General features: G+C 33.7%; 1 protein-coding gene across 1 annotated transcript in view; it reads left to right on the top strand.

The window, feature by feature from the left end:
- The window catches only part of LOC106636726 (uncharacterized), a 512,204-nt gene that overhangs the window by 319,562 nt on the left and 172,059 nt on the right, over positions 1–20,583 (top strand). The window contains exons 5-6 of the mRNA XM_089592293.1: positions 12,930–13,074; positions 13,146–13,299. Of these exons, the coding sequence (XP_089448419.1) occupies positions 12,930–13,074; positions 13,146–13,299 (299 nt within the window). The remainder of the gene's footprint in view (positions 1–12,929; positions 13,075–13,145; positions 13,300–20,583) is intronic.

Below are 20,583 nucleotides of genomic sequence, written 5' to 3'. Positions count from 1 at the left end.
TACGCTTTCTTGGCTACTATTCTATTGAAAATCAGAAAATACGGTTTTTCTTGTAAAATATAATATTAGAATAAAGGATTCTAAAAATGATTATTCATATCAAATAGGTTGACTAAATATTTGTTTTTAATTTGTTTGTTCGGAATCCAGGCAAATGCAATTGCTTTTTAGCATAGACTAGCAATTGAACCATGCCTTGTAAAACTAAGACATTAAAAAGCTATCGCATTATTAGTAGTAAATATAAAAAAATTTTTAAACTTATAAGATTTGAAAGATGTATTTTAACGCTGAATTCGTTAAAAAATTTCGGTGCGCTGTCAATTGATTGTATCACGGTCTTATTAATAAGCGCATAGATCAGATTTACTAGTTTTCACTAATTTATCTCGTTTTTCTTTTCAACTATGTTAACATAAGGATTATTAAAGTGTTAATAATCTGCTCGGGGAAATAGTTCAATTCAACAGTCAGCATAAAATTAAACGATATTCTTTGGATTAAATAAATAATAAAACTTTTTAACAATAAGAATTTTTTAATTTATTTTAACAATATCTTTTACGAAAGAGCGTATAAATCACATTTTTTTAGAAAAGTATAAACTGAAAACAAATACATTGTATGAAAATTGGAGACTTATAACATTTGATCTAGTACACAGTTTTTTTAATTAATAATAATTAAAAAGACACAATGATATTTGATAAGATCGACGTTTGCTGTTTCTACTGTTTAAACATTTAGTGCTGTTTGTTCAGAAAAAGCAGATATGATACAGAAGTGTAAGGATTATCGTTTATACGGAATAAGATAACTAGAATCACTCGTACATTTTGCCTAGTTGCTCCAGATAAAAGATACTTGTTATCAGCAAACACTTGCTATTAAACCAAGTCCTCTTAAAGTCTGATTCGAGAAATGATATACATTTTTTTTAGTAGATATTTTCAGTTACTAAACCAAGAGTATTTAAGAGATGTATTTTAACGCCATCTTTATCAAAGAGATGAGTTATATTGTAAATCAATCTGGACTTGGTTTATAGATCATGGTATGTTTCAACATTATTAGTTTTAACCAGTTATTGTCTTTTTTTTTAAACCATGTTAATATAATGTTTAATAAGGTTGTGATCTTCTGCACGAAAAAAAATGCAACTCACATTTGAAATGAAGGTGGACAGTTGTTATTTTTTCGAGGTTTACTATTACAACTTTATGATTAAAAACTGTCTCATAATACTAACACTTTCTCATAATGAATGTCCTTAGATAACTACAATAAACGTTAGAAGGTAACGGAGTTATTTGATTTAAATTATTAATTGCTATCAGATAGTTAACAAGCATTTGTGTTATGTTTTTTAACTAAAGTATTTATATTATAGTTATAAAATTATGTAAAATACGGTCTTTTGTGCCAGAAATGTAGACCTATAGAGTGACGATAACGTTGTTTCAGCAATGAAGTTATTTTTTAAATATCATTTTAAAAATTACGGATTTCTTAGATAAAAATACGCTTTTTCTAGCTACTGTTCCTTTATTAATTAGGGAATACGGTTAATCTAGTGAAACAATGAATCAGAATAGAGGATTCTGAAGATGATTTTTTATGATTAATAAGTTGACTGATATGTCTTACTTAATTTGCTTATTTGAAATCCAGACTAATTTAATAACATATAGGCATTTACTTGCAATGAAACCATGTCTCTTAAAACTTAGACAGTCAAAAGTTTATAGCATTTTTCAAGTTTAATATAAAAAAGAACTAAAATTGTAAGATCCGAAAGATGTTTTTTAACACCAAATACGCTAAAAAAATACTGCGCGTTGTCAGTCGATTGTATCAAGGTCTTATAGTTGTGCGAGTAAATCATATTTAACAGTTTTGACTTATTTATTTCGTTTCACGTCTTAACTATATTATTTTTAGGAGTATTAAATTTTTAACACTCCGCTCCGGGAGAAAAAGCAATTTATCGGAGAGCATAAGATTAAACAATAATGCTTAGAATTAATAAATACCAAAACTTCTCCACAAAGAAATTTTTTTTCTTTTTTTTACCAATTTCCATTACTCGAGAGCGTATGAATTACAACGTTTAAGAAAAGACTAAAAAAAAAAAAAAAATCATTGCATAAAAAGTAAAGCCTTCTGAGATTTAATCTTGTAAACGGTTGTTGAGCAAATGAGGCAATAAACATAATTGGATTTAGTTGTATACGGTCTGTGGTAACGAATAACTAAACCTGTATAGTGACAATATTAGTAATTTGACAAGTTTAAATTTTTAGATCATCAATCACAAAATAGACACAATTGTATTTGATAAGATCAACAATTACAGTGGCCACCGTTTAAACTTTAAGCAGAGATTGCTGTTTGTTTAGAAATATAGAATATAATGGAGAAATCTGAAAATTAAAAATTATATGCAATAAGATAACTGGAATGTCTTCTAGACGTTGCTATTTTGCTTCAGATGTAAGATACTTGTTATTGGCATACACTTGGTATTCAGCCAAGTCTCATAGAAGTCTGACTCAAGGAATTTGATACTATCTTTTTTAAGTTAATATTAACAGTAACTTAACCGAAACAATACAAAAGAAGTATTTTAACGCCAACTCTATCACAGAGATACGGAATAATGTCAATTAAGCGTGACTGGGTCTTATAAATCATCGTATTTGTCAAAATCATCAGTTTTGACCTATTTTTTCGCTATTCCTTTAAAACCATGTAAAAATATTATGTTGCATAAGGTTTTGATCTACTGCACAAAAAAAATCAATCTAGCGCTGGCACAAGTCTAGACAGTTATAACATAGTTAAAGGAATACTACAACAACTTAACGATTGAAAAGTTTTTATAATACTGACTCTTTCTATCAATAAATGTCTTTAAATCACTACGTTTAACGTTAAAAAATAACGGAGTTATTTGATTTGAATTATTAAAACCCATCAGTTATTCGAGTTGGTTTGGTTTTATGTTTTACGACAGAAAGAATAAACTTTATAAAATGATGTTGAATACGATCTTTTGTGCTCGGTATCTAGACCTACAGAGTGACGATGACGTAGTTTTGCCGATGGAGTAAATTTTCAAATATTATTTTAAAATCTACGGTTTTTTAAAATAAAATTACGGTTTTTTTGGCTACAATTCTATTATAAATTAGGGAATACGGTTTGTCTACTAAAATATAATATTAGAATGAAGGATTCTAAAAATGATTATTTATATAATATAGGTTGACTAAAATATTTGTTTTTAATTTGCTTATTCGGAATACAGGCAAATGCTACGTCTTTTAAGCATACACTAGCAAATAAACTATGTTCTTTAAAACTAAGACATTAAAAAGCTATTGCATAATTTGTAATAAATATAAAAAATTTCTAAGCTTATAAGATCTAAAAGATGTATTTCAACGCCGAATTCGGTATAAAAATTTGGTGCGTTGTCAATTGACTGTATCAAGGTCTTATTAATAAGCGCATGAATCAGATTTACCAGTTTTGACTAATTAATTTCGCTTTACTTTTCTACTATATTTTTTATCATTGATAATTTAACATCTATTATAATTTCAACTAAAAGTCATACAGCTGAGGCAATTCTAAATAGCCACTTTCGAATTCCCGGTTTTGACCATTTTTTGTCAAACGTTTAAAAAAAATGGTCAAAACTGAAAAAAAGGGTCAAAACTGGTCAGAGGTACTCTAGAATGGTTGAAATCGGTTAGTCGTGCCAAAAAGTGGCCAAAACCGGCTTCGTAGGAAAAGCTGTTTTGACCACTTTGCGTCAAAACAGGAAAAATGCGTCAAAACTGTATTCGCATGCCAAAAAATCACGTCATAACCGTTCTATCACATACATATATATATATATATATATATATATATATATATATATATATATATATATATCTTGCTACAAAAAGCTTCGAGAATATGTTTGAATAACTAAGTTTATGGAATAAATGTTTGTTAAATAAGAAGTATTTTATATAAAAAAACCAATTGCGACACATGTAACACATCGCAGAAGGAAGAACTTTGAATGTAGCGAAAGTATGTATGGGACGTTCTACAGAAACCGGAATATTTTAAGGATCGGAATGAAAAAACACCTAAAGGGTTTATGATGTTAAAAAATTTTTCGTGTTTCCGTGACTAAACTAAGCGAAAATTTTTTGGATTTCTGCTTTATATGCTTATACGTTTTTATTTATTTTCCGGATATTTAAAAAAAGGCAGCAGAGTTACTATATTTTGGCTGAAAAAATTAGCAGTTTCCTAGTTTAAATATTTGATTTTCAGAGATGTAAGGTATTTGCCTATATTTCATATAACAAGGAATTTTTTTTATTGATTTAACGTAAAAAGTTATTTAAATAATGTATAGTTTCATTTTATTTCTGCTCGTGCAAAATGCCGGTAAATTTGGTACGCAGCGCTCACTTCATGCTTCCTACCCGAATGTTTTAGGTTTTGCTAACGTTATGCTACTAATGCAGACACGCAATGTTTCATCAAAACATCTTAGCTTAGCGTCTGTATTTATGTAGGCCAAATGCCACTAAAGCTGAGACGCAAAGTTGGTACCATGTATGCTAGCTTATTGCCGATGACATTCGTAGCGCAATGCCACTGATGCTACCACGCTATGTTTGTATCGTAAGTTGTGACGTAGCGTCTCTGTCTCTGTAGGCAAAACGCCGCTAAAGCCGAGACACAGAGCTCGTACCATTTTCCTTAGCCTACTGCCGTTGTCTCTCTTAGCATAGTGCCACTAATACTGCCCCGCTGTGTTCATAATGTGAACTGTGACGTAGCGCCTTTGACTCTGTAGTCAAATTGCCGTTGAAGTCGAGACGTAGCACTTTTAATAATTATAGTGTGTTGTCTTTAATTATGTATCGTTCAGTTTCAATTTTTTGGAGACGTTTTGTACAGAAATACAATGTCAGCATTACGCCTTAAAATTTTTTTCCGTGTAGTCTTAAACGATGCTGCAGTGATTCCATCTCACAACGTACAAGCCACGAGCACACCCTTTACTACGTTAAGTGTACTCAACCACCAAGAGCTTCTGCTCTATCTTGTACCTTTCCTCGTGAGCCACGCTAACATATGCATATGCACTTCATCTTATACATAAAATCCTTATGCTTCTTTACTTGACTGGCCCTCCCTCTATCTTTATCTCTTTTTTTCTTACTATCTCGCTCTCTTTCTTCCTCTTTTTTCTCTTGTTATCTTTTTTTCTCTTCCTTTATCTTCCTCTCTCTATCTCCTACTCTCTCTCTCTCTCTCTTTCTCTCTCTCTCTCTCTAAGTTATACTGTGTATTATCATTGTGATTTACTGCTCTATCTTAGGATTTATATTAAGTTTTACTATTGATGTTACTTCGCTTTACCTAATGGATTTTATACATAAGTATTTGTTATATTATTTTTATAACTTACTAATGTACTAAAAGTTAGTTTTGCTATTCGGACTTTAGGTCCTTGGCATATAAATAAACGTGTTTTAAGTCAAGTCAAGTCTCTCTCTCTGTGTATTATAAAATAATGATAATATTAATTTAAATGCTATAGTAATGACAATATTATGTTATGCCATGTAATGATTGCTTTTGCCACACGAGTGTTTCATCATTTTTAGCATTAATAAATATTGCTTACATCAAAAATTCAATTTCTCTACGATACTTTGCTATCTCTTCGATAACTACTATATCTGCCCGCTCTTCTTGAAGTTACTCTTCTTCTTCTTTCTCTCTCTCTCTCACTATCGTCCTCTACCTAATATTCTTTATCCTGATCGTCCAATCTCTCTCTTCTCTCTGTTTTTTACGTACGGTAACATGTGCAAATAGTAACAGTACTCCTTAGCAAACACTTCAGGATCTTTCGTACTGCTCCTCGTCACTTTCCCGCACACACTTAATTTTTCTCTCACTTTCTCTCTGATAGCCTGGCAGGAAGGTGTATGCACAGTGGGACAATTCCTTCAGGTGTTGAACCCTTTTTACTGAAGTTGACCTGTCGGCCTTGACATAACTACCTAAAAGGCAGCATAAGGCGTCCATCGGGGGTGACTTCTATTATCTGTGTGGCCCATGTAAGTGCTAATTAGATCTGCCAAAATTTTCAATTTTGACTCACTATATGTGCCATTCTGATATCGTTACCCTCTCAGTCTCAGATTTGTGGTTAACTTTAAACCAGTGTATGTCACTATTTAACATGCTAGGGTACGACTTGGTGAGTTATGATAGGGGGTCAAAGGCATCTGGTGGTAGACGTCTGTACGTGTCCTAATACCTTAAGTTTATCGGCCCCTTAAAGTACTACCAGATTTTTTTGGTATACTTCAGCGTATGGCTGCCGAGTTTTTCAACATTACGGTTGCTAGTGAATTAAATTCATTAAATTCAGATCTTTTCAGCAACAAGTACTACCGATCACATTTGAATGGCTTTATTTCTTAAAACTTTTTGCCGTACTTAATCCCTTTTGGTGCTACACACCACTGTGCTACCACCACTTAGCTCGATGTTATATTGATGGACTTGAAGCATAGAGTATGCTTATTTTGGTCATCAGACGTCCGCTGTACAAGTGGCCACGGTTTTTTATGTGTCAATTATGATGTCTTAGCACCTCGTGTTTTAGTTAAAAATACAGTACGCGACTTTCGGTGTTTTAATGTGGGGCCATTGAAGGATCACATGACTTAGTAGCATGCTAGAAACTCTTGAGTTGGTTTGAATCACTGGGTAGCACTTTTGATTATCTGCTTATTCGTATCGTGCCTGATATTTTGATGCATCATTTTCTAATGTTATCTGCATACACTCACCATGTAGTATCGACGAGCTCCTCGACATTTTGGCTGCCGTTCTGATCAATGAAGTGAGTTTCTTTTTGTAACCGATATCCTCTTTAGAGGTTGATCAGCCTATAACGACTTGAGGGATGAGAGCTACAGGCCATAGTTTTGTCTTTTTTCTTCTTTTTTGCTTATTTGTCTATTTTTCTGCTTTTTTAAACAATTGTTCGCTACAGGTACTTATCTAACTGCATAGAAAAGGTCTGTTATTATTCCACTAGCAAAAATCTCCTAGTCAGATAGCCCTAAGGACGTGAGACCTGTCATAAATCTGGTCCATTTTGTAAAAGTTTTTTCATACTTAGAGCGTAAAAATTTGCTATCACTGATGCATCTAATACTAAGAACAGAGCAGTCTGATTGCGAGTCAGCATAACTAAGCATCCCGCCCACCACCATCATTGAATTAAGAGATGCAACAGCATGTTGAAGTGAAGCGTAAGCCTTACTTTATTACTGCTCACAGTTAATACTAACAAGCCTCCATCTTGCCCGTGAGCGTGATCTCAAACTTAAAAAGTTTGTTGTGGGAATCTCAGGTGTCACTCAAGTGGTAAAGAGCTTATCAGTCGTTTGCAAACAGCTGACCATCGGAACATTTGAGGCTGGCCACATTTTGTTGCTTGCCAATCAAGCTCTGAAGCGCATTGGCATTATCGCACTCTTGGATAAATCGACCAAAGAAATTTAATCGCTTCTCTACGGTTGCAAGCGGCCCAACCCAGAATTTTCAAAGCCATGCCAAGAACGGGCTAGAATGTTACAAACAAGTTATTGAATTCTTGCAGTAGTTCTGGTTGATTAAAGAGATTCCGCAAGTCACGATAGTTTGGCCAGATCATATCAAATACGAGATATGCTACTTTCAGGGCCTGTCCAGCTGTAAGTCTGTCCAATATATTGTCTCTTTGCCACTAAAAAGAGAAGGACTTAAACTGATTGAAGGCAGCTTCTCCCTAGCTTGTAAAGTTGTCAAACAAGCGCTTTAATAAATAGAGATCCTTAACTCCATAAAAGTGATGTCAAGTTCATGAAGGAATACGCACGTTTGGGAAGCATGCTTTTCGTATTTAAACAAGAGTTGCAAACTGCACTCAAACTAGTATCAGAAGTACCTAAAGCTTTTTTATCATTTGGTTTATTTACAGAAATTCTAGTCTTATTTTTGTTTAAACAATACATTTCCTAACTCATTGCTGTTTTTCACTTTTTAGACTCATTACTACTCATTGTATTATTATAAAAAACAGGTGTCTCAGTGTTTGTATAATTTACATAAATAATGTTGTGATATACACAATTTTCATCCTTATAACCATCAGGCTCTCTTTTTTTCCTAGTTGACCGTCTTAAATTTCAATTTTTATTTTGATTATTTCCGTTGGTATGTAAATCGCCATTTGTGTTTATAATTTTTTTTTTTCATTTAAACTAATTTTTACTATGTCATTCTCTGATTTTAATCCAACAAAATCTATGCCATCTTCGATGATATCAACGTGTTTAGCTTTTTCTTTTTTTAAGCTACGTTGTAAACGAGTGCACATATCCTTGGTACAGTGAGGGACATTTTACATTAGTATTTGTTACATATTACAGTATTGGTTACATGTTACATTATTGGTTACACAGTTTACAATATTAGAGACAGTTATTTCAATTCGTTGGTAAGGGAATAATGTCACTTAGACTACAGCGAGAGCAAAGGATCTTAGTGGTAGGCCATTTAGTGGTGAGAAGGTCATTCCATTTCTTCACAAGGAGCATTGCGTGGTAAGAAATCTCATGTAAAAAATCATAGAACTACTTAATCACGATAGTCGCACTGGCCGGAAATCAAATCACGGCCTTCTGCGGGCTGACCTGCACGCCAGCTGACCAAGCCACTACGTGCTCACGTGTGTAGCTACTACTATTTCATTATTTATCGGACCTCTACAAACAACCTTCTCACAACCTAACAGAATTCCTAAATCTGCTTTTTTGTCCTATTTTGAATTCTTTTTATCCTTTGGTATTGTTACAAAAACTCTTCTTCTATAAATTTTTTAATTTTTTATACTGTGCTTTTCCCAAACATAATTCGAAATAGTGTTTCATTTCTTTCAACAGTAATAGTGATAATTCTGTTTTTTAAATAAGCTTATGTTTTTTATATTTCTGGCCAAAATATATTATTATGAACCCTTGCTTCTTTTCGTAAACATCTAGACATATCCATAATAACCCTACTATTCTTTCTTGCCGTTCCATTTACTTCATGTACATAAAGTGGACACGGTTTAATTAAAGTACCTCTCTTACTTGCAAAATTACTTATATCGTTATCCATATATTCCTTTCCATTGTCACATCTTCATCTTTTCATCCTTTTTTCTGTCTTACTTTCAGTTAAATTTACATAGTCAACAAAATAATTTTATACATGATTTTTTTATTTAATATACTAATTTTAAGCTTTTTTACTGACATAACTGAAAAAATATTTCTCGCTATTCAAGCCAGCATAACTATGAGTTCCATTTGAATTGGTGTTATAACTTTTCTACTTCAACCGTAGTTGCCCTGGCTATTCACTATTTCGTCACACTTCTTTAATTTTAAAATCATTGTAATTCTCCATTTTCCATCGAACACCAAAATTTTTACTGCACTCTAGGAGTTTTGAACAAAATAAGAGGCCAAAACGGCAGGTTTTGGCTTCTTATTTTGTTTAAAACTCCTAGAATTTTCTTTATCATTAGTATTTTTCTTATTATTTTCATAAAACGTTTTTTAAAATAATCTATTCGTGTTGGATTAACCTTTTCTTTTTATTTTATTAGTGTTGGATTTACACTTTTACTTAGACCCTTATTTGTTAATCATCATGGGCTGCCAAAGAAGCGCATGAAAATTAGAAAAGCGCAATAATCTAAATGTACAGTCATTACTATATAAAAAGGTTTCATTAATAATAATAACTTAGATTTAATTAGATTATAAAATACCCGATAAGAGTGTGTGTGCGGGGCAAAGGCCATGTTCTGTCTTATATGTCTTATCTTAACTGTATCACTGTACAAAGTACATACACATATCATCTCTTACTCATAGTGTTAATGCCACATAAAAGGAGTCACTCGTTATACATCTGATATAAAGGACCCCGCACAAGGCCCCGTTTGTATGGGGTCCTTTACTTATATTTTAACAAGAAGGATGACCGTTTTATATCTCAAGTCTACCCAAAAAAAATAAGCGATACATTGCATTTATACTAATCTCAATGACATACTCAGAAGCTAGTTTGTGTGCAAAATTTAAGACACAAAAAAACGTATTTGACTATTGAAACAGGCAAAACTAACTTTCAACAAGGCATATAATGAAGCATCAGCAAAAGAAAGAGCCGTAAAAAATGCTACTACATCGCATCAGACTTTGGATAAAAGCAAGGCAAAACTGAGCTGTACTTCTTACTTATTTCTTGAAAATTTCTTGAAATCAAAATAATTAAATTTTTCATTTTAATCTTAAGAATATTTGTTATTTAAAAAGACATAAATAGGTCTGAGTGTGCTTATTTTGTAGAAAATTACCTGCATTCTTATACTATTTTAGCACCTCCTTCCACGACAGTACATATATGGTAGGACTAATAACTCTAACATTCTTAAAAAATACTGTTATCTATATGTGCCAATAAATAAAATGATAAATGTATTAATAGTTGTAGTTTTTTATACCTAGTGGACTTAAATTAATATCTAGTCCATCAACAAGCATTAGCATATATTGCCGTGAGACCTAGTCATGGTTTTTTGAAGTGAAACTTCTTATGTTGGCCCGTGAACAGCTGCATGAGGAGAAATGCATGACGAAAAAACGTAGCCACTCACTCTGCGGTCCAAGCCCTCTCCTTAATCTCCTTTCTTACATACTTTCTTCTGCTCCATCTCTCTCTCTCTCTCACACACACATGTACATCACACGATTCCTTACCCTCACGCTGCTAATATTACTACACACACACACACACACGGGCGTGCGCGCGCGCGTACACACACTTAAATACACAAACACACACAAATACACTCGCATATATATACGGTATGTGGTACGTATGCTTCTACGCTACGGCTAAACCGATGCGCTTGCTCAAGCTGAGGTATAGCAATGTATGGAGAAAAGATAAAAGAAGAGACAAACAGCTGTACATACCTAGACTAGAGGCAAAGTATACGTATGTATGTTGTATACATATGTCCGTGATGCATGTCCTGATCATTACATACATGTTCATATGTATACATGTATGTTAAAAAAACGTGGATAAAGTATTATACATGTATAATACGACAACCTCACCTTTGAAAACAAGAAGAACGCTGTATCTCGAAAAGGAAGCATAATTAGCTAAAAATAACAATTTTTACGGGTTTCTAATGGTGAACTACATGATCGAGGTGCACAAATATAGAGAGATTAGACTATGCACAAACATAACGTCGATAATTTCCTTTTTTGATTGTATCTTGAAAAGAACGATTAAAAAAATATTTTCTTTTCCATCCCGTATCCGAAAAGTTAATATGGACATTTACAAAGTTTTCAGAAAAAGTATGGCACAACATAACCTCTCAAAATTCAAAAATCAGTCATATCTCGTTAAGGAAGCTAGATAGATCCAAAATAACCATTTTTACGGATTTTTTAAAGGGTAACTACATGACCGATGCGCGCAAATAGAGGGGGAATGGACTATGCATATATGCACTCTTGATTTTCTCGTTTTCTTATTGTATCTTAAAAAGAGCAAGTCAAAAAAAATTTTTGTCAAGTATGGCAGGTTTGGTATATTAACACTTATGTTGAAAAAATCATCAAAGAATTTTTGTTACAACATAACCTCTCAGCATTAGAAAAAAAGTCGTACTTCTATAGAGAAGCCAGATAGGTCAAAAATAGTTCCACGTATAGAAAAAAATTATTAAGTTGCAAAAATATATGTTACATGGATTCATACAAACAATCGTAATAATTCTAAAAATAATAAGTTATATCTTAACAGCATAGGCTACATATTTTAGCTGTACTTATTTTCTCTGGTATGCTACGCAGCGTTCTCTGAACAGTGGCTTACATGTATTCAGCCGTCTGCTCGCTAGATAGAAAACTCATACTGTTCGATGATACTGTTTTATTATTTGTTACTTTTTTTTTTTACAAAATTCATTATGTTAACTACAGGTCCAAATGATAAACGGTATTTTACATTTTTCATTCTTTTGTTGTCGAAATGAAGTCACTGTCGCTACCAGACAAGTTCTCATTCTTAGTTTGAGGTTGTTTTTGACCTCAAAACTTCATTTCAATAGCTTCATGAGAAAATAACTCTTATGCTTATTTATGAATAAAAAATTTTATATGACTTTTATAAATATGAGCTAAATTGGTATATTTTTCATCTTATCAATTGGTATGTATAGATGGAGATACCTCTACTTATATACTCTCAGATCCACCCATGTCCTTTCTAATAACCAATACTTTAAAAATTGAAAAGGAAAATCACACAACTTTATTTGCTTAAAAAAACTTTCTAATTTTCTTATAACAAAGATAAGGGTCAAAAATAGCTATAATAACGGATGAGAAGCTATCTGAACTTACGGTGTGAGTAAATTTACGGCTTCTTGGTTGCTTAATTAGTAGAGCAACCGTTTACCAATCGGGAGATTGTGTGTTTGATTTCCATCTAAGAAAAATGTTTTCCTGATTCTTACTTATTTCTCGAAGATAACTTAAAACATAAGATAATCGAATTCACATTTTCAATCTTAAGAATATTCTCTATCGGAAAGAATAGAGTTGGGACTGTGAGTGCTTATTTTAGAAAAGTACTGCCATCTGTATTTGCTAATTAATATGATGATAAATTACTAATATTTGCTTGTTGTACCTAGTGGTGTCAAACAATTATTAACTGTGTCAACGTTAAAGTAAATCGAAAACATAAATTTTTTGCAGCAGGTGGACTCAAAGAAATGAAGACAATTGTTTTGACATTATTAATAAAAATTCATTAAAGCCAATTCATTTTCTCTGCAGTAATAGAAGCAAATCTATTAACCAAAGTATGATGCACAGCAGAAATAAAAAAAAAAATTGTTGGGTAAGTGAAATGATTTTTATAGAAACCATAAACCCGTATTGTCTGTAAACAAATGTATTTAAAATTTTTAGCAAGTACAAACAAAAACCAAGTCATATTTAAAGAAAAAAATTGAGTTAAAAATAAAGGAAGCAGTTGAAGGTAATGAAAAAAAAATATTATACTCTAAAATAGAAAAAGTTATACAAAAGCCTTTTCCATATGAATGGAGCCTAACTAAGACAGGTAAGATTCTATGATTTAAAAAATTTTACGTGTAAAACAACTTTTTTAGTATCACTCTTTATGACCTTGATGCTTTCTAATTTGGCAAAAAGTTTAATAATAGTCAGCTGTTTGTTAAGGAGTAAGATTAAGTTTCAAACTATAAGATATTATAATTATTTTAAGAACAAATTATTGAGAGCTTCTATGGCTTCGTGGTTAGTGTTCTAGCCTCTTATCTGAAGATACTCTAGGTGTCGCGAGTTCAAATCTCGTCAAAAATTATGCTTATTTTTCTCGGAATTTTTTGATGAGAGAACCCAGGATGGCGAAAAACAATTTATCTCACTTTTAAAACAAATAGTCAATTTTTTAGGTGATATCTGGACCTGCAGGGGCTTCCTTTTTTAAGGAAAGTTTGCACCCAGGTAGCTCATTGAGTAAAGTCACTGTTGGTCATAAAAAAGTCGCTACAGTGACTTAGATGGTTTATTGAAAAATATCTTTCTGTTAAACTCAATAACAGCTGAGGTGTGCTTGAGACAATTGGTGAATCCTGTAAATAGTACCTAATAAGATGGATGACAGAGTCGTCTGAGTGTTTCCTATATAAGGGGCCCAATAGATCAAAATAACGTTTTGATGATTGATATGCGTTATTTTATTTGATAAAAAAATCCAAATGTTTTACGCAGCAGTAAAAAATAAAAGATTGGAACTTACAATGTTTTTTATACAGACATTGGCTGATGTTTTCCTATACCTAATATGTTGGACTTAAAAATTTAATCACACTTACCTTCATTCATCTCATTCCTATTCCAGTTTTCTGACCAAGATTGTCTGTCCTTACTACTATAGTTTTCCCAGTCTATTTCTGAAAATCAAGATAAGTATACATGGAAGCTCTATAACTATATGTTTAATGACCCTCAGTTTTTCTCACTCATAGTTTAGTCTGTATTATGAACCGTGTTGAGACATTGTGATTTTGAATTTTTTTTGATTTCGTTATTGATTGGTCTGTTTTTAAATTACTCGATGCTGATATATTTTTAGGAGTATTCCTTAGTATTTATAGCTGGAGTTTTTTTTCTGCTTTAGGAAAGTTTATTACAGACAGTATAAGATTCAATAGTGTATTGTATTTTTTTTCTGTTGACAGTAAGTTAATGTATTTTCAGTGATTGTTTATAATATATAAAACAAAGTCGCTAAAACCGTTGAAAATCGCTAACCATGAAAACTACTAAACCAATTTTGCTGAAATTTCACATACCGATTCTTGACATTTCTTAGATGGTTTAAGTATGGTTTTTATCTTGAAAAATTTAATAATAATAGCGATAAATAAGCTCAAAGTTTTGCAAAAATATGCCAGCTTTTCACTCTAGTTCAGTAGGATCCGCTAGGTGGCGTCAACATAAAATCAAAGCTACCTGCAACAAAATTATATAAGTGTGGTTATAATAGGCCGGAGTGTCGCAGAAATTTCTGCAATCGTCTACTAGCAGTTCATCGAGCTGCATCGAGAATGTAGATGATAGTCGTGCGGCTGGGTATCTCGGTTACCGATGACGCTCTTCTCCAATGGACAAGTGATCTAAGTCTACTTTTACCCTGAACCTCCAGAATTGACGAGTGCCACCAATAAAAAATTTATTTCAACCTATGGCGTCTATGGCGGAATACCAGGAGACGTGTCTAGCCAGAGCACATCCTGCTCCAACACTTCAGCGTTATGTAGCCGTACCACAATCCGGCCTGGTGCTGTCAGAGAATTTTTTTACTACAAATGTAAGCCAGGAAAGACAGCCCTGAAGAGTGGGGGTAGCCATAACTGCTAACTTCTTAGTGGTCGTTCCAACGGCATACCTACAGAGAAGGTATTCTCCAGGCCCACTTTCCCGACTAACGATGAGCGGTTGGTTATCCAGGGAACGACCTGAAGACGAGATATATTTTAATCAGCGGCGTATCTCCCTCATGTACGGTCTCCGTACACAGACTTCGAGGGTAAGAGTCAAGCTACCAACAGCTGGCTCTCCATCATCAAGAATGATAATATGAAATAACTATAAATTTCACCACTGGCCTTTTTCAGGGCCAATATAAGTATTTACGTTCATTACTTAACCTTCAATCTCATCGGTTCTTTTAAGGGCTACATAAGTTTAAGCTACTTTGCTAACAAATACATTTTTACTACTATTTCTGGAAACATTATTCGTTGACTAAAAGACTACGTAAAGCCGGCCACTATTAAACCAAGTCAGTAATTCACTGGCAGACGTCACGAGTAGAGTTGTTCGTCGCAAGGCTGGGAACCTTGGTGACCAACGACTCTATATTACCCTTTTGACTCCAAGCATTCAATCAGGAATCACCTATCCTCTCCAAGGTCTGTGCTGGTCGAACCTAACAGCTATAAGGAAAAAAAAACTTAAGCCAACGGGAGTCTCCAACGGGCAAGCATCACGAACCAATCTCTACTAATCTCTCCACCTTAGATCATCAAAACAACTGAGTCTGCAAAAAAAAAGTGCTTTAGACACCAACGTCTTCAACGTTATACGATGAGACGTTGGGAAAGACCTTTTTTGTTGAAAATCCCCGACTGTTACTTTTAATATTAAGTAATTAACTAACTAGATTGTAATAATGTCAGACCAGTAACCTTGCACGCCAGTCTAGTAATTGAAATTTCTAGCCTTACGTTAGTTTTGACAAAATTCATACTAAGTATGCGTATTCAGTGGCTGTGGTAGGGGTTTTTCGCCTACCAACGGTACGGTAGCTTCGAAAAATCAGTGGCATGCGCAGAGAGTGAGCAGTATGTTAAATTCGCCGACATATATACACATGACAGCATATTATCATGCGTTATTCTTTTCTTCAAATGCGTAAGGGGTAGTTAATTATGAACAAACGTGAATCTTTTTGTGCATTTACTAAACTTTAATTATAATTCATCGTAATAAGTGGATATAGGCAACACAATCTGGTGTACTAAAAAGTACATACATAATGTTCTAACCTACCAAAGTGTATCAACAAAGCAAGAACGTACATATACATACTTACACTCATGTAGCACAAGAGCTGAAAGACTCTTCTGCGCATGCGCTAATTTGCATTGCTGGAAGAAGATGTGTAGGCGAAGAACACCTACCATGGCACTGACATAATTCTGACTCGTGATCGTAGTATGGGTAATATCCTTACCACGTACTGAAAAACTCATAACTGCTTGTGGTAGGGGATTTTCAACGAAAAAGGTCTTTCCGTGTACAAGTAGCCCCAAATCTTTGGACTTTGTGATTTTTTTCCCGATCAGTCTGGGTCTTCAACAGCAGGCTAGAGAAGATCACCCTGAGGTATATAGGCAGTTACAATTGCTGTAAGCTTCAGTCAAGAAAGAGTTTACTTAAGAAGCTCACCGGTCTTTTTTAGAGCAATTGAACGTCGAACTACCTTGCCAACAAATATATTAGAACTTTACAAAGTTGACAGAAAATAGCCTTCAGGGGTTACAAAAGTCGTAAGAGGGTGAATTAGAAGGAAAACTTCAAATGTATCTAATGAATACAATTTTAGGCGTCAAGAAACTGACGCAGAAAATTTATTGAGATTGGAACAGCAGCCTCAAAATCGACAAATTAAGAATCCATTACGTGAGAGAACAGCTTTTTATTTTACCCTCACAGTAATGTTTTAAATCTTTAAAGATCACAATTCAGGTTTTTAAATAAGGAGAAAATATATTTGTATTATTTTGGCAATAAAAAATGTAGAGATTAAGCTCCAGGACTTTGTTGCTCTGGTAATAAAGTTGTGAGATAAGAGAGAAAAAATTTTTTTTAATGTATATTTTTAGGAGTTTAAAATTACATCATCTTAAAGAAGTAGCCTTTTTCGTTAATTACACAGGAGAAACTGCAAATCAACCGCTCCTTATGGCCAACGATTATTTTATGGCATAAGGAACGCACGGTACTTTTCAGCATAATTATATTTTTATTTTTATTTTTACAGCTTATTATTTGACCAAATAAACTTTATGGATTGCGTAAAACTATATTTTTAGTTAGTAGATTTTTGTTCTGAGAAGAGTCAGTAATAAATGTAAAATTTCTAACTGAAAACGTTTCACATTACTTGTCAACACACTACGGTGTTCCATTTAGTGAGTCTCGGGCGAAGCAGAGACGGGGGGTGCTCGTTGTTTATAAAATGGTCTCTCTGTATACAGTATGCTCTCTACTTTATTTCTTCACAGTTTCATTTATAATATTTAGTAAAAATTATTTTCGCAGGTTTTATTTCGGGGATGCATATAATTTTAAAATGGTTAGTATATATGCTGTCTAAGTGTACCTTGCAAGAGTAATCTGCGAAAGTATTCGTTCAAATTAAAGTAAGATGTATTGTTGAGGCTTTTCGGAAGTTAGAGTTGTTCATAATGTTCATAAAAATTTAAAGTACGCTGTTTAAGTGAAGTGAGTCGTGGCATGTTCGAGTAATTCTTTTCAGGCCATGGGTCGAGCGCGCACGCTTGGTGAGTGGCGCTGACATGCCTCAGGTATGAGAAGTGTGGCTTGTTGGTTGATGGTGGGTAAATGGTTGATGACGGTGCCTCCACTTATGAGGGAAAGGAACGGTCTGAAACATGAGTATCAAAGTGGTGGAGGCGCTGGTACAATTTTCTGGTTAAACTATTGTATTTATAAGGATTAAGGGATAATTAAATAAATATAAACAGGTACTGGTGTATAATTAGTCAATCAGTAATCGTTCATTGACGGTAGGTGACCGATCAAGAGTTGTTGGTAGGGACTTTTCCGAGGTATCCAACAGAAAAAGATAGGTGGGCTAGTCAGTATTTGATTTGACTTTATTGCGCGGGTTTTGGTATCTTTTTCTTGGCTAACGCGAGCAACAGAGAATTCTGTACGTTTACTCATGGAGTTAGTGTGGCTTGCAATTTTAGCTCTATTTTTCCGTGGGTCGTGTTGACCGGGAAAAGGATTTCGGATCATGGCTAGCTGGTTGTGATCGGTTGCAAAGGTTAATAGAAGAGCGGGGCTGCAGCCGACATTGAGTATGACTGCCGTCCAACGGAAAAAAGGTATAAGTGACATTTTTGTCGAAAATGAGTTTCTTATACCAATTTTTTCGTCAGATAATTCTGCGACTAATAGCATACCTACAAATTATGTATCTTATACTATGATTTAGTAATGATTAAATGAAAATTGAAAAAATTACTAATAATTGTCGTCAGCAACCAAAAAAAGGTAAGTGACACAAAACGTGGAAATCGTGCTAGGCAGAAGTGTACTTACCCTTTATTTAACGTTGTAAAGTCAATGATCATTGCCTTGGATTTCAAACTAGAAAAAGAGTGAGCCTCGTGGAATAAGCTGTATTTTTTCACTCACCCTTTTTTCACGAGAAGATTGCGCTGAGTTAGAAGAGTAAGTATAGATTTTCATAGTTTTCATCGAAAAATTGTTTTTCTTTTTAAGAAAATAAAATAATCGTATCATATTTGCATAAAAAACACTTTTTTCGTGGTCCAATACTTAAACTATCATTGATTTTCAAAGCCCTTGTTTCCCTTGATTTTCTCAGTTTATCTCTTATGTCTCTTATACCTTTTTTCCGTTGGATGGTAGATAAGAAGTCCTAAGAAACCGGGAAGTCGTAAGCACAAGGGTGAGTACGGTTTGTTTATATAGAAAGTGGTGATAGTGTGTGCAAGGGTCGTGAAACAGTGAGGACGATTTTTTCGGGTCCCATACTTCAGGTTACTGGCCCTTGGGGCCCAAAATAAGTGACTACTTGACAACCGATTAGTAGAAACTTGGGTCGTGAGGTGCACTTCGTGCCCTCCTCGAGCATAGTGGGTAGTGGCTCCGAGTTCATGAGTAGTGGCTTCTCGGGGGCATTGTAGTGGCTTCTTGGATGAAATTTAGTGGTTTGTGAAAGGTGAGCCCGTAGCATTTATTTATTATTGGTAGAAAAATCCATAGCTGTGCATGGTACTTTGGGCTACAGTGCTGGAGCATGGTGGTCGTGCGAGAAAGGCAGAAGCTGCATAGCTGTATACCCGTAGCGTTGTACTCGGGGTAGTTGTATGCGTGTTTCGAACTGGCCGGGTACAACATTACATTAGTAATGTTTTAGTAGATTTCATTGTAGGACTTTTAGAGTTTTTCAATTTAATATTAAAAATGAAAACATATGTAAAATTGTAATTTTATCTCATTGACTCTACCGCGTTGAACCTCACCACTAAAGCGCAAATGTCAAGAAAGGAAATTGTTACATTTAAATTCTTAGTTCTACTCTCGATTCTCCTAAACAAACGCTTTCTCTAAAAATTCACCTAGCGATCTTCTGCTCACAAGCCGAGTACCCTGTCCGTTCTACTACGAGCGATCCCTATTATAGATTAGTCTCTTACTCCTTGTTATCGAGCAGTTTGTAACTTATTTATAATTTTGATATTTATTTACTCTTTAGTGGTTAATGTTTAAATAAATATTATAATAATTGATTAGCTATTCATTTTATCAATACTATTTTTAAATAGAATTAGATAGTTCTTTCCAAAACTCAGAAGTGAAAGTTTTTTAGTAGCTGCTTTTGTATATGTTAATACAAAGACTTTTTAGCTTTGGGGAAGAACAAGGAGATGACTTTATTTATTAGAGAAAATACTTTAATTAAAAATATAACTTGTTTTTACAGACTCCACAGACATGATTTATTATTGAAGGGAGCTAAGTATAACGTGCAAGCGTGACTACGGTTAAATTAGAACTGACTTGGCCTGACTGGCGCTGTTCGCACTTTTTCTTACATACACATGCGTTTACATACTTACTTATACATACAGCCTATCGATACATTTGCGTACTTTAACACTTCCTCCCAACTTGAGATAGCTAATACATTATAACAGTACAAAACTAGACGTAATTTGGTTTCGCTTATTCAGATTATTTTTATTATATATTTTTCATGAAGCTGAAATTCGAGTTTAAACAGGCCAAGGGTAACAGTCGTCCGGCTAACTTCTTACTTATTATCTGAAACAAAATGTGTGGTATTAATAATTTATTTTAGTTACAGACTTCTTTAAAAAATATGGTTTCTGAATTCGTCGGGAAGCATGATAGGTGAAGGTTTTGTGAAAACATCTGCCGTCTATTCTTTAGTACTCAGTCACTTTACACTTACTCGGCCATGAGTCACACATTTCTTGAAATAATGTTCATGAATTTCCATCATATGACT

Source organism: Copidosoma floridanum, unplaced genomic scaffold (assembly GCF_036245765.1).
Source record: "Copidosoma floridanum isolate Cflo_tuat_1 unplaced genomic scaffold, Cflo_Japanese_pri ptg000015l, whole genome shotgun sequence".
NCBI classification, from domain to species: domain Eukaryota; kingdom Metazoa; phylum Arthropoda; class Insecta; order Hymenoptera; family Encyrtidae; genus Copidosoma; species Copidosoma floridanum.
The sequence above is the reverse complement of the archived record's forward strand: the minus strand, read 5'-3'. Positions and strand labels throughout refer to the sequence as shown.